Below are 14,528 nucleotides of genomic sequence, written 5' to 3'. Positions count from 1 at the left end.
TTAGTTTAGCAACCTAAGTAAATGTGACCTTTCTATTTTATCACAAATAGACACAGTAAAATATTGTGGTATTTATTTAAGTATCTTAATAATCAGACAAGGGCATATGCATGCTTCTTGATATAAATAAAAAGTTAATATTAAAATGTGCTGGTTTTGATATACATTTATGATAATGAATTTGTTTATTTGGCCAAAGATAAGCTGTATTTTATGTTTCATGCATAGAATTATTAAAGCTAAATGGATACTCATGAAAGCACTAAACGAGTGACATTCATTTGTAACACCTCTTAGAAGTTCTATTACTTTTAAGCTCTTTGTCCTTACAGTCTCCCTCTTGACTCCCACAGAGAGATTCTGGAAGTTTTTTCTGGAGATCTTCTCAGATTGCATGCCCAATCACATTGCCGTTGCCCTGGCAGCCACCCGCGGGTCCACCCTTTGGCACAGCGGTACTGCATTCCTAACGATGCAGGAGACACAGCTGATAATAGAGTGTCACGGTTGAATCCTGAAGCCCATCCTCTCTCTTTTGTCAATGATAATGATGTTGGGACTTCATGGGTTTCAAATGTGTTTACAAACGTTACACAACTTAATCAAGGAGTGACTATTTCAGTTGACTTGGAAAATGGACAGTATCAGGTAATTAGAAACAATAAGTTGTACATTAATTTCCTGTGGTTTTTACAACAAATGCCCACAAACTTCATGTCTTAAAACAACAGAAATGTATTCCCTAACAGTTCTGGGCACCAGAAATATGAAATCAACATGTTGGCAGGGCTACACTCCCTTCAAAGTTTCCAGAGGGGGATCTCTCCTTGCCATTTGCAGCTCTAGGTGGCCCTTGGTGTTACTTGACTTGTGGCACCACAACTTCAATCTCTGCCTCCATTTTCACATGGTGTCCTTCCTTGTTTCTCTGTGAGCATCAATTATCCCTTTTCTTTATCTTGTATAAGGCCCACCCTATTAAACCCAGGATGATCTAATATTGACATCCTTAATTATACTGCAAAGACCCTATTTACAAATAAAGTCACGTTTACTGGTTTGGACAGTGGTACTTGGACATATCTATTTGGGAACACAATTCAACCCACTAAAAGGTGAAAACTGAACTAGGCAATTGAACATTACCTCAATAAAGTAGTGTATTATAATGTATACAATAAAAATATCTAAAAGACAACATATAGGGCCTTATGTTTGAGATTTGTATCAAAATGATATTTATGAAATGTTGAAACTAAGTTCTTTTTATTAAGTAGCAAAAAGTAATACAAACTAAGGTGCTTTTTCTAAATTACTTAAGACTATATATATGACATTTATTTCATAGATGTAATGTTCTTGTTTATGTTTTTATTTGCATGTTGATTTATAAAATCCTTGAGCAAATGAACAGATATACAATTATAGAATGTGCTGCTTTTACCATAGGGCTATGAAGTTTCTGGATGTCTAATACATATTTGATAATTATAATAATGACAAAGCGAGCCAATATATACGAATCTAACATTTCCATGGTTTCATACATACTGATGAGTTACACTTAAAACTTTAATTACATTAATTAACTTTCCATTTTCAGGTGTTTTATATTATCATTCAGTTCTTTAGTCCACAACCAACGGAAATAAGGATTCAAAGGAAGAAGGAAAACAGCTTAGATTGGGAGGACTGGCAATATTTTGCCAGAAATTGTGGTGCTTTTGGAATGAAAAACAATGGAGATTTGGAGAAACCTGATTCTGTCAACTGTCTTCAGCTTTCCAAGTATGAATATTTTTAAACAATTAATTTAATAGACTGGTTAAATTAGTCTTAATTTAAGACTGATTGGTTACATTAGTCATAATGTACAAGTAAGCTAGCTCTCTAGACTGGTAGAGACTTCCCTTCACCACCAGCTTCCTTGAGGCAGATTCTCCTAAGTCTTATCCCTAAATTGGGTTTGAAACTATCTTTAAAGTTCTTGTAAAATACATTAGAGTGACTCTTATTTCAATCTCACTGGTGTTTCACAATCTGATTTTCAGATTGTTTAGCAAGTTATCTATGTTAATGGAATTTTCATTATGTTTTCAAGGAATTGTTTTAGTGTGGCTTTCAATTATAATCCTGTATTGTTTGCATGTGAAATGTATGGAATATACTTTTACTAGAAAGAATAATTTAAGCTTTTATTGATGCTGTGTAGTAATTTCTCAACATTTTGATTTCTGTTTTGCCAAAAATGTGAATAGATTTTCATGACATCAAATTTCTTTCATTAACAGTTTTACTCCATATTCCCGTGGCAATGTCACATTTAGCATCCTGACACCTGGACCAAATTATCGTCCTGGATACAATGACTTCTATAATACCCCATCTCTTCAAGAGTTCGTAAAAGCCACGCAAATAAGGTTTCATTTTCATGGGCAGTACTATACAACTGAGACTGCTGTCAACTTCAGACACAGATATTATGCAGTGGACGAAATCACCATTAGTGGGAGGTATTATTATGAATTTTGTTTTCAACAAGGTTTTTGTCATACTTATTGTCTTAACAGCACATTAAGATTTCAGAGCAAGCCAGATTTCAAGCTTTACATTTTGAAATGATTTCACACTCTAAGATTTTAGGAGAAGATCTGTGTGTGAGTCTTTTCTCTATATAACATTGTTGAGTGTGTGTGAGTGTGTGTGTGTGTGTGTGTATGAATTGATTTTCAAAAGCTGTTGCTTTTAGAAGCTATGACACTCTGAATCTGACTTAGAAATGATTTATCCAGTATTTTACTTGATTTGTTCTGGAATATAATTTTCAAATATTCTCGAAAACAAAGAGTTGGAGCTGGATTTGGAGTTTTAACTATACTACCAGAGAGTTTTTAATACAGATCTTGGTCTACCTGAGTTCATAGTGCACAGTTCCATGGGGAATACTTGTTTTTCTTTAGTGGAAAGAGCTGATGTGCCCTAAGTAGTTTATAAATGTCTGATCATAATTGAGAACATGACTCATGATATTTAAAAAGAAATGATAGCTGCAAACCTAGGCAGCATACTGTCTAATATAGAAATGTACATATAGACTATATTTAGAATGGGTTGTTCTAGAGGAACGATAGGCCTTGTGAATAAAATATGTCTTCAAAAGCAGACCAAAATACCAGTATAGAAGCATTGTTTGTTTGCTAAGTCATAGCATAATGAACAAAGCAATACTGTTAAATATTCATCATCTAACTTTGGAAAAAAAGAACAAAAAATTTGAAATACGTTAACTGCATTCTGCAGTTTGTCAACTTTATATTCTTTTTTTTTTTTTTTTTCTATGACAGGGTTTTGCTCTGTCAGCCAGGCTGGCATGCAATGGCATAATCATGGCTCACTGCAACCTCAACTTCTGGGCCTCAAGTGATCCTCTCATCTTAGCCTTCCAAGTAACTGGGACTACAGGCATGTGCCACAATGCCCAGCTAATTTTTTTTTTCACTTTTTGTAGAGACATGGCTTTGCCATGTTGCACAGGCTGGTCTCAAACTCCCAATCTCAAGTGATCTACCCGCCTCAGTCTCCCAACGTGCTAAGACTACAGGCGTGAGCCACCATGCCCAGCCTGAACTTTATATTCTTAACTGTATTTTAAATAGTTTAGTAAATGCCTTCCCTTTGTACATGGTTGGTATAGATACAAAAAATTCCATTCCCCTTTAAAGGTTGGCTTGAACATTATCTTTACAATACAGTGGTTTGGATATTGGTGACAGTTCTTCTGATATTTCCAGATAAATTAAAAACTTGTACAGATATCCACACGATTAAGGAGGAACTGATTTTGTGTCAATTAAATATACAAAAATCTTCCCTGTTGAATTCACACAATGTGTATAGGCCTAGGACCTTAAATACATTCACAGTTGAGTTAGTGTTCCTTAGGAGTGTGTGATGCTCATGTTTGCAGATGTCAGTGCCATGGTCATGCCGATAACTGCGACACAACAAGCCAGCCATATAGATGTCTCTGCTCCCAGGAGAGCTTCACTGAAGGACTTCATGTGAGTTCTATTTTATGCATGGAAATCTTAAAAAAAAAATAGTAGAGATGGCGACTATAAATTCTATGAACTTAATTTTGGCCTAACAAATGAAAATAAATTTAAAAACTGATATGAACTTAAAACGTCAATTATTGCAGAGTTTTTGTAAAGAAAAGTAACAGCCATCAATTAAGTTGAAATTGTATTTTTAAAAAATAATTTCGACCAGAGAAATGACAACTGAAACCAAACGCTAAGGTTTCTTCTTTATCTTTTGTTTTTCTTTCTTTGTTTCATCAGCATTATCATATTTTTAAAATAATTTTTAATGTATCTGGATAGCATGGCACTAAACAAAAAATAGTTTGATTCTTACTAAAGGGTATTTATACAAACGTATCAATAAACAAGAAAAGCATCTTTAGATGCAGAACAATTTTTATGTATTTATGTGAATCAAGGTTCATTTATTGCTAATATCAGGCATTTTAATTAATTGAAAATCGGTAGTAAAATGATTTGTGAGTTATGGTTACTGTAGTTTTCTGTGATGGTCAGGGGAATTCCATAGTTGACGTGGAATTTTAGCTTCATCTTTAGGGGAAAGAGGTAAGTGGAAATAAAATCAAGAAACATTTGTTGGTAGGAATATCTAGCAACAACATCAGAAATAGCTGATATGAAAGAGGGTTCAGCAGCAGTAACAATTATACCAATAATGACAGTAGATAATATAGACTCTTCAGTAAATATGTTTGAGACAACTGGCTGCTAGTTTGCAAGAAAATAAAGTTAGAGTTCTACCTGATGGTATGTACAAGAATGTATGTGGCTTAAACTATTAGTGAAAAATAACTATAAATATATTAAAATAAAGATTAGAAGAATACTTACATATCTTAAGTTGAGGGCTTTTATTAGATAAGCAAATGAAATACAAACAGAAACAAACATCTGGAGCTATGAAGGAAATTAATGACACATTCTGTTACATAAACATTTAAAATTCTACACAGTGCAAGGGTTAGCATAAATGTAATGTAGTGACAATTACATGGCTTGTTAGGAAATGTTTATATCATATTAACAGGTAAACAGTTAAGATTCCTAATACACAAGCATTTACAAAATACTAAGAAAAATATAACAGTCTGATAAAAATGAGCAAATAGATGAACAAGCAATTTACAAATGAACAAATTATACTTTTAATGAACACATAAAAGGTTACCCAACCTCAGTTTTAATCAAATTCAACAATTGTTTTTAATATTTCAAATTAATAGGAAATATAAAGATTGGTAACACTTAGTACTTGTGAGAATATAACCTTTAACACATCACTGATATGATTGCCAATTAATGCAATAGTTTCGGGGACAATTTGTCCACCTCTGCTAAAATTAAATTTTCAAATATAGTGAACTACATTATATAATTGCTGTCATTCTAAAAAGCAGTTTTTCAATGACAAGTGTATGGAATGGTGTATTAGTCTGTTTGCATTGCTATACAGGAAGACCTGAGACTGGGTAAATAGTAAAGAAAAGATATTATTTGGCTCGTGGTACTCCTGGCTATACAAGCATGGTGCCAGCATCTGCTTGGTTTCTGGTGAGGCCTCAGAAAGCTTACAATCATGGCAGAAGGCAAAGCCAGAAGCCAGGCTCTTTTAAACAGCCTTGTCTAAACAGTCATGAACTAACAGAGTGAGATCTCACTGCTGAAGGGAGGGCACTTCATGAAGGATTCACCTCCATGACCCAAACACCTCCCACCAGGCTCACCTCCAACACTGGGGATCACATTTCAACATGAAATTTGGAGGGGACAAACATGCAAACTATATCAAATGCTTATAGTTCTATCATTTTTGTTACATAAATATAGGCTTAAATGTTAGTGCATTTTAGCTTTTCAGATGGTAGCACTGTCTCATACACTCATATATGACTTGTAAACATCTCTGCCTCTTGGACCTTGCCCTACACTTGTGTTTTAGTTAGTTACTTCACTTCTCTGTGCAGTTATTTTAGGATATTATAAAGCATCTTGCTTTTTAAAAAACCATCTGTAAAGGTTTTGGCAAACTCCATTTCTGTCTTCTGATTCTTACTCTGATCTAATTTGCTTTTGACTGTAACATTAGTGAGAATAGTTCAATGGCAAGAATATTATCTATAATGCAGACTTTCTCTGGCACATTTAAAATGTGGTCCCACTCCTCAGTTTCAACTCAGAGTCTTTGATTTAGTTACGGCCTACTTTCTTTCTTTCTATGTGCTCAGACCAAAATTTCCATGTTCTAATTTAGATATCCTTTTGAATTAATTTTCTAGATCACTGCTTTATATACATGTAGTCCTCATCATTAGTCAATACTTGTGTTAAAAGAAGAAATATTTTATGGTTTTCTTTTGGATTTCCAATGTCTAGAGTCTTTGCATTTGATTTGATTAGTATGAGAAAAAATCTTTTAGAAGAACTAATTTTAATATGCTTGATTGTATGGCTTATCATATTGTCACAGAAATGAAATTAATTGGATTAACTTGATTGATTCACTCTTTACTGGGCCATAATTGTGTGTTTAAATTTTTGCAAATTTTATTTGTTCTATTTTAAAGTTAAAGTAACATTTATTATATTTTTCTACTGTCTCCTTTTGTTCCCTTAAGATGGACACTTACTTCCTTATAATCAGTGATTTGTTTCATTAACCTTGTCCTCTCCTCCACAAAGCCACAAATACCCCAATTAAAAAACACTTTGGGATGAATTCAGTAGGGCACCTTGAACTGAATATATCTAGTATTTGCAAGCTACAGTTTGGCTAATACCTTCATATGATATGTTCTCTTCTGAACTTCTCTTGCTTTCTGTTGACTAGTCAGTTGGTGTTAGTCTCTCTCATTTGCTTTTGATGTCCTGTCTTGTTTTTTCTTTCTCTCTCTTTAATTGCTCACAGTTAAGTGTTCGATATTTTCTGATTCTTGGATGATTTCATGCTTCCTCTTAAAAATAGAGCCATTAAATGAATGAAGGCTCATGATTGGTTTCAGAAGTCAAGTTGGGATTTTCAGACTTGGTCTCAGGTGGTGACTGTTGGATTATGAACTAGTGAAATAATTAACTATAATTTGGATTGAGAATACATTTTAATGCTTCTTATCTAGACATTAAGTACCTTTTGAAAACAAAAATGAAAAAGTAGACTTTTTGTTATTTTCCTCCTTGACATATTTTGATAATTTATGAATTTAGCCATAAATTTTAAAAAGCAAGAAATATAATTTACTTAGCAAAGTTTGGCAAATGCAGCTGCAGGGAAAAAGTCAATAGACTGTTAAGTTGAATGATTTCTCAGTCCTGTGATATTTTCAACAATGTATTGAAAATGAAAAATGATTTTATAGAAGCATTAATAGGCATGACATTCTCTTTTGTTATCATTCAAAGTATTTTAATACATGCAGGGACTTACGTGTCTGAGAAAAGTTGTCTTACAGTAATTTGAAAATATACCTATTCTAATGCTTTTCATGTTGTTCTACTTTTTAAAAATAATACGTTTTAATATAAGCCATTCATTTCCTATTGGAATCCATGTTCTTTTTAAAGACCTGGACATAATCCAAAAAGAATGTCTTCAATTCCACAGTATTGTGCTATCCATTAATAATATTACTCAATAAACAGGGCTTTTGTGAATTATATTACAGACATTTGGCAAACAGATGAAAATGTAAGCACTGAAAATATGCCAGTTCTTGGCAACCGTCTTTCCTATGAGAAAGTATTTTTAGTAGAAGCGAAAATGAATGAAGTAGAGAAAAAGTGGAATGGTGAATTCAGGGGCAGGTTCACATACTTACCCATCCTAAGGAATTTTCCATACAAAATATTCTTCATTTGTTTATAAGGCTTCAGTGTCACAAATTGATGGCTCACAGGTAGAAACAGTGTTTAAACAGTTTTAATTTTCTGCAAGAGTTTTCACTTTAAAATATTTATTTATTCTTCAACTTTTTTTTTTGAGAGGGAGTCTCACTCTGTAACTGAGGCTGGAGTGCAGTGGCATAATATTGGCTCACTGCAACCTTGGCCTCTCAGCCTCAAGTGATTATCCTGTCTCAGCCTCCCAAGTAGCTGGGACTACAGATGCACACCAGCACACGTGGCTAATTTTTTTTTTTTTTTTTTTTTTTTTTTTTTTTGTAGAGATGGTTTTCACCTGGTTGGCCAGGCAGGTCTTAAACTCCTGACCTCAAGTGCTCCACCTGCCTTGGCCTCCCAAAGTGCTGGGATTACAGGCATGAGCCACCACTCCTGGCCCTCAACTTTTATTTTAAGTTCAGGGGAACATGTGTAGGATGTGCAGGTTTGTTACTTAGGTAAAGGTGTGCTATGGTGGCTTCTTGCATAGATCATCCCCTCACCTAGGTATTAAGTCCAGCAACCATTAGCTATTCATCCTGATGCTCTTCCCTCAACCCCCGACCATCCCTAAGAAGCCCCAATGTGTGTTGTTCCCCACCATGTGTCCATGTGTTCTCATCATTCAGATCCCACTTATAAGTGAGAATACGTAGTGTTTGGTTTTCTGTTCCGGCATTGTTTTGCTGAGGATAGTGACTTCCAACTCTGTTCATGTCCCTGCAAGTGATTTATATTCCTGGTAATATATAGTAATGGAATTGCTGGGTCAAATGGTATTTCTGCCTCCAGGTCTTTGAGGAATTGCCACACTGTCTTCCACAATGGTTGAACTAATTTATACTCTCACCAACAGTGTAAAGGTGTTCCTTTTTCTCCGCAACCTTGGAGCTTCTGCACAAGAAAAGAAACTATCGTCAGAGTGAACAGACAACCTATAGAAGGGGAGAAAATTTTTGCAATCTATCCATCTGACAAAGGCATAATATCCAGAGTCTAGAAGGAACTTAAACAAATTTACAAGAAAAAAAACCAAACAACCCCGTTAAAAATTGGGAAGGAGCCCTGAGTCAGCGAGTTGTTGCCAGGGGAGGACATGAATATCTTCTTTTGAGAACTGTCTGTTCATGTTCTTTGCCCAATTTTTAATGGGGTTGTTTGTTTGAGAACAGTTCTCAAAAGAAGACATACGTGTGGCCAACAAACATATGAAAAAAAGCTCAACATCACTGATCATTAGAGAAATGCATATGAAAACCACAATGAGATACCATCTCACATCAATCAGAATGGTGATTATTAAAAGTCAAAAAATGACACTTACAAATTTTTAATTCCTCACTTCTCTTAATCAGAATGTAGTCTAACATTGTATCCATTTCCTCCCCTGTCAACAGCTCACTGGCTCAGGGTGGCATTTGCCCCAGCATTTACCCCACTTACAACAGTATCACTCTTCGGTTTGCTACAACAGTCACTACTATATCTGGGTGACCTCACTTTGGTGAACTACCTGGCCTTCAAAGACTTTGAACTTCTGAACCTTGTAAAGCAAAACTGATTGATAGATTGAGACACTGGAAGCTAGAATACATCATTAGTTATTCTTAGTATAGCAAGACCAGCTGTTCATTGCTATATTCATTGTTAACTCCTATTTCTTTTACCCATTTATAAAAATAAAAACTCACAACTCAAGAATATCTATTAGCAAAGACACTGTTGACTCTGAGATGAAATTAAAGCCATGCTTACTTTTTTTAAAAATTACATTTTTGACATCTAAAAACATTTACCTTGGGGAGCCTCACTGATTCTCCTCTGTACTCTTTGACTAGGAACTCCGATACATTTTGGTATTGTATTGGCAATTTTAAGGGCTTGACTTTAATGTATGATACATATCATAAATAATAATGGCATATTTAACTCATTGAGAATACTTTTAGAATATTTGTCACATTTCTTCCCGAGAATGAAAGAAAGCAGTAAATGCTTAATTTACTAGACCCACTTTAGAACAGATTTAGGGTGAAACAAATCCAAAGCCTAGATGCTATTCGTTAACTTTCATACAGAGTTAAACATTTCAAAGTAGAATTTAGAAATACATGGTATTGAACTTGCATGAATCATTATATATCTCACAAGTTACAAACATGTATGTTATTTATAAATGTTTAATTTTATTTGAATAAAAAATAGCCACTGTTACTTCATTTTTAAGTCAACTTTTAATTTTGAGATAATTGTAGACTTATATACAGTTGTAAGAAACAATATAAAGACATTTTGTGTACTCTACCAATTTGACTCATGGTAACATCTGCCAAAACTAGTGTTTTTTTCTTTTTAAATCAAAAGTGTGATTTGTGTGCAATAAAATATAACTACTTAAAAATATATATTTTGATGAGTTTTGGCATATGTGCACCCTGTATAGTCACCATCTCTGTCAAGATATGGAATGTTTCTCTCTCCCAAACATTCTCTTATGCTTCTTTGCAGTCAGTGCTGTTCCTGAACCCCCAATCCCAGGAAACTGCCAATCTTCTTTCTATCAATACAGATTAGTTTTGCCTGTTCCAAAATTTCATAGCATAGAGTTATTTGGTATGTAATATTTTGGTACATAGACTTTTAAATCCCACCTCACTCCCACTTTTAGATCATTCCCTAATTACCTGTGCTGTTAGCTTTACCACAACATAGTATCTCTGGCCCACTTAATCAGAAATCCATTATAAGTATCAAAGCATATATATTAAGCTCATAGGTACAGAATACAAGCTAGGAATTGGAAGCCTGGGTTTATCTGTCAACTAACATATTTGCAAAGCTATAACATATTTATTACTTCTTTTTCTTATCTAGTACTTTCTTTACTTGATCTCAAGAGTTCAAGTGTTGAATAGAATCTAGTTTTAAGAAAAGTGTTGTCAGTGGAAACTTGAATCCTTATGAGTTGTCTTTTTCCTTTAATAGCTGCATTTACCTTTTGGGGCTCTGGCCAAGAGTGACACAATGGTCAGAGTCTCAGCCAGGCACTGGCACTTCATTGGCTACTTAGCTATTCTTTCATCATTTTGTGACATCATTACCTGCAAGGGTAGCCAAGCCTTCACAGAGCAATTTATTAGTAACCATGAACACTTCTTATTCTTTGGCTCTAACTTGTGACCCTTTTAAAACATTAATCATAGACCTTATGAATTAACTACAATCAAACTATCAGTATAAATTTTTTTTAGCTTTATAAATAGCACAGCCAGCTTGAAACTTTTTATATAATAAGCCTTCCTACCACTCAATAATTTGAATGGTGCCAACATCACATTCTAGAATGCTTATTATATAAATGAATATTTCTGTTATTTTTGAAAGTATGTTCCTTTAGAGCACCAAAGTCCAAAAGTATGAATCATCATGACTAATTTGTGTCATATTTATATTATATATCAAGCTTTACCACTGCTTATATTTTCTCTGTTTGTTCACAGATTTTACCCTAAATATATTTCATTTATATTTTAATTTTTGTAATGCTAGTGAATTAATTCATTTTTATATAACTAGCATTCAGACAGTTCATATTATAAGACCGACATTTGATGTACATTCAGTAAGTCAAGGTAAAGAATTTTCTTTCCTCTCTGACATGATGATATTATTAATCTTTGAAAAACACTTGTACTAGTTCTTTCCCTGAGATAGGTATGTGCATAAATGCTTTTAAAATATAAGTTGAAAACATGAAGAAGAGGTTATGAGCATGGAGATAAATTAAGACAGCTTTACAGAAGAAGCAAATAGAGATAGTGAAAATACAAACATAGTAAAAGATGATATTTGAAGGGATAAGAGTAAAGCATTATCTAAAGTTGAGGAATGACATGATTTTTCTGAATCCTGAGTAGGCTAAGAAAAGTAAATACATACATAGATATAATATAATAAATCCAATAGTCACCAAAGAGCAAGCAGCCAGAAAGCCAAAGACAGAACAGCATCCTAAAAGCAGCCAGAGAGAAAAATATAAAGTGTAAGAAATTAATTTATAAGACACTACTGATATATTTCTCAACAGCCACAATGAAAACCAGAAGACAGCAGAGTAGTGCCTATGCAAAGAGAAAGCAACCAAGATATATGGAATTGTATTTGTGGTAGTACTATCAATTAAAATCAAGAAAGAAAGAATACATTTTTAGTTTACAAATATATATCAATATTATCACCAGTAGACTCTCAATAAAAGAATTTTTAGAGAATACTTTTCATAAGGAGATACAATGCTTCTAGAAAATAGGTCTGGTGTGAAGGAAGGAATTGTGAGCAAGTAAACCAGCAAATATGTGGATAAATATAGAGGAAATTTTACTGCGTTAAATAAAAATGATATTGTATGTAAGAAAAAGTATACAAAGTAGCAGGATACCATTAAAGGGTCATGAAAATAGCATTTAAGAGGAAGGGATAAACTCCAACTTCAGCTCCCTCCAGCCATTCTGTTGTACCTTGGGGTAAGAAGAGCAGTTACTGAGAAATACTTGTAAAATTCACAGCCAATGAGCACAGGGCTCATTAAAAACTCAAAACTAATCCTGGAATCATAGAACAGCGGTCCCCAACCCCTGGACCACTGGCCAGTAGTGGTCTGTGGGCTATTAGAAACTGGAGTGCACAGCAGGAAATGAGCAGCTGGTGAGCTATCATTACTGCCTGAGCTCCGCCTCCTGTCAGATCAGCAGTGACATGAAATTCTCATAGGAGCATGAACCCCATTGTGAACTGCACATGTGAGGGATTTAGGTTGTGCACTCCTTATGAGAATTCCTGATGCTTTGAGATGGAATAACTCCATCTCAAAACCATTCCCCATGTCCTGCTTTCACACCTAGTTTGTGGAAAAAATTGTCTTCCACAAAACCGATCCCTGGTGCCAAAAATATTGGGGACAACTGCCATAGAACGCTTTCTGTGCCCTCTCATCTTACCACCACACCATGAAAGGCCTGTTCACCAGAGTTCCCTTTACCCAGTTCATCATGTCTGGATTTCAACAAAAAGTTACAAAGCACACTAAAAGACCAAAAACAAACAAACAAACAACCTCACAGTTTGAAGAGGTAGAGCAAGAATGAGAATGAGACTCAGACATGGAAGGGATATGGAAATTATCGGACGAGGATCTTAAAGCAGCTCTGATGAATATACTAAAGACTCTAATGGAAAAAGTAGACAACATGCAAAAATAGATGGTAATATAAACAGAAAGATAAAAATTCTGACAAAGAAGCAAAAAGAAAAGCTAGTGATCAGGAACACTTTCATAGAAATAAAGAATGCCTTTAACTGGATCATTAATAGTTGGGGACAGCTGAGAAAAGAATCTTTTTTTTTTTTTTTTTGAGACGGAGTCTCGCTCTGTCCCCAGGCTGGAGTGCAGTGGCCGCATCTCAGCTCACTGCAAGCTCCGCCTCCCGGGTCTACGCCATTCTCCTGCCTCAGCCTCCCGAGTAGCTGGGACTACAGGCGCCCGCCACCTCACCCGGCTAGTTTTTTGTATTTTTTAGTAGAGACGGGGTTTCACCGTATTAGCCAGGCTGAGAAAAGAATCTTAGTTTGAAGATGTGTCAATAGAGACCACCAAAATAGAAAGGTAAAAAGAAAAATGACTGAACAAATAGAGCAGAATATCTAAGAACTGTGGGACAACTACCAAAAATGTAAATACATATAATGGGGAAGAAGAAGAAGAGGAAGAGAAAGGAACAGAAGAAATATTTGAAAGAATAATGACTACGAATTTTTCGTATTCCAAATGCAGAAAAATCAAAGTTACAGGAAAATATTTTAAAAGGAGCCTGGTAGAAAGGGGAACATCTAGCCTATGAAAAAGTAAAGATAAGAATCACACTCTACTTCTCCTCAGAAAGCATGCAGGCAAGAAAAGTGGTTACTTACGTGTTGACAGAAAAAAACAAACACCTAGAATTGGGTATCTTGCAAAATTTTCCTTTAAAAGTAAAGGATAAATACTTTCTCAGACAAACAAAAGACCAGTAGACTTTTCTTGCCTTGCAAGAATGTTAAAGGAAGTTCTTCAGAGAGAGAGAAAAAAGGATACAGGTCAGAAAACTCAGATTTATGTAAAGAAAGGAAGAATATTAGAGAAAGAAAAAATAAAATAACGTTTATTTTTCTTATCTTTAATTGATCTAGTAGATACCAGTTTGTTCAAAATTATAATAAGAACAATGTATTTGATTATTATGGCATGTGTGTAGGTGAAATGAATGATAGCAACAATACAAGACACCAGAGGGAGCAACTAGGAATACTTTATTATTATTAGGTACTCATGCCACCCTTTAAGTGGTATCGTGTTATTTAAAAGGCAACTTGGAACTCTCGCATGATATTGTTTTGTCTTGATAGTTCAAGCTCTGCCTGCGGTTCTCCCATCCTCTATGCCAGGTAGGTGTCAGGGGCTGCTCTGGATGTTAACTCTTCCGCCCCATGACTTCCAGTTCCAAAATGGGGGCA

At 34.7% G+C, this 14,528-nt stretch overlaps 1 protein-coding gene across 2 annotated transcripts in view; it reads left to right on the top strand.

The window, feature by feature from the left end:
• Nucleotides 1-14,528, top strand: part of USH2A (usherin) — a 797,990-nt gene that overhangs the window by 105,635 nt on the left and 677,827 nt on the right. For both annotated transcript variants that reach the window (XM_015116260.3, XM_015116269.3), the window contains 4 exons: nt 354-648; nt 1,604-1,788; nt 2,292-2,513; nt 3,968-4,061. In XM_015116260.3, coding sequence (XP_014971746.3) covers nt 354-648; nt 1,604-1,788; nt 2,292-2,513; nt 3,968-4,061 — 796 coding nt within the window. The remainder of the gene's footprint in view (nt 1-353; nt 649-1,603; nt 1,789-2,291; nt 2,514-3,967; nt 4,062-14,528) is intronic.

Source organism: Macaca mulatta, chromosome 1 (genome assembly GCF_049350105.2).
Source record: "Macaca mulatta isolate MMU2019108-1 chromosome 1, T2T-MMU8v2.0, whole genome shotgun sequence".
Classification (NCBI taxonomy): Eukaryota; Metazoa; Chordata; class Mammalia; order Primates; family Cercopithecidae; genus Macaca; species Macaca mulatta.
The sequence above is the reverse complement of the archived record's forward strand: the minus strand, read 5'-3'. Positions and strand labels throughout refer to the sequence as shown.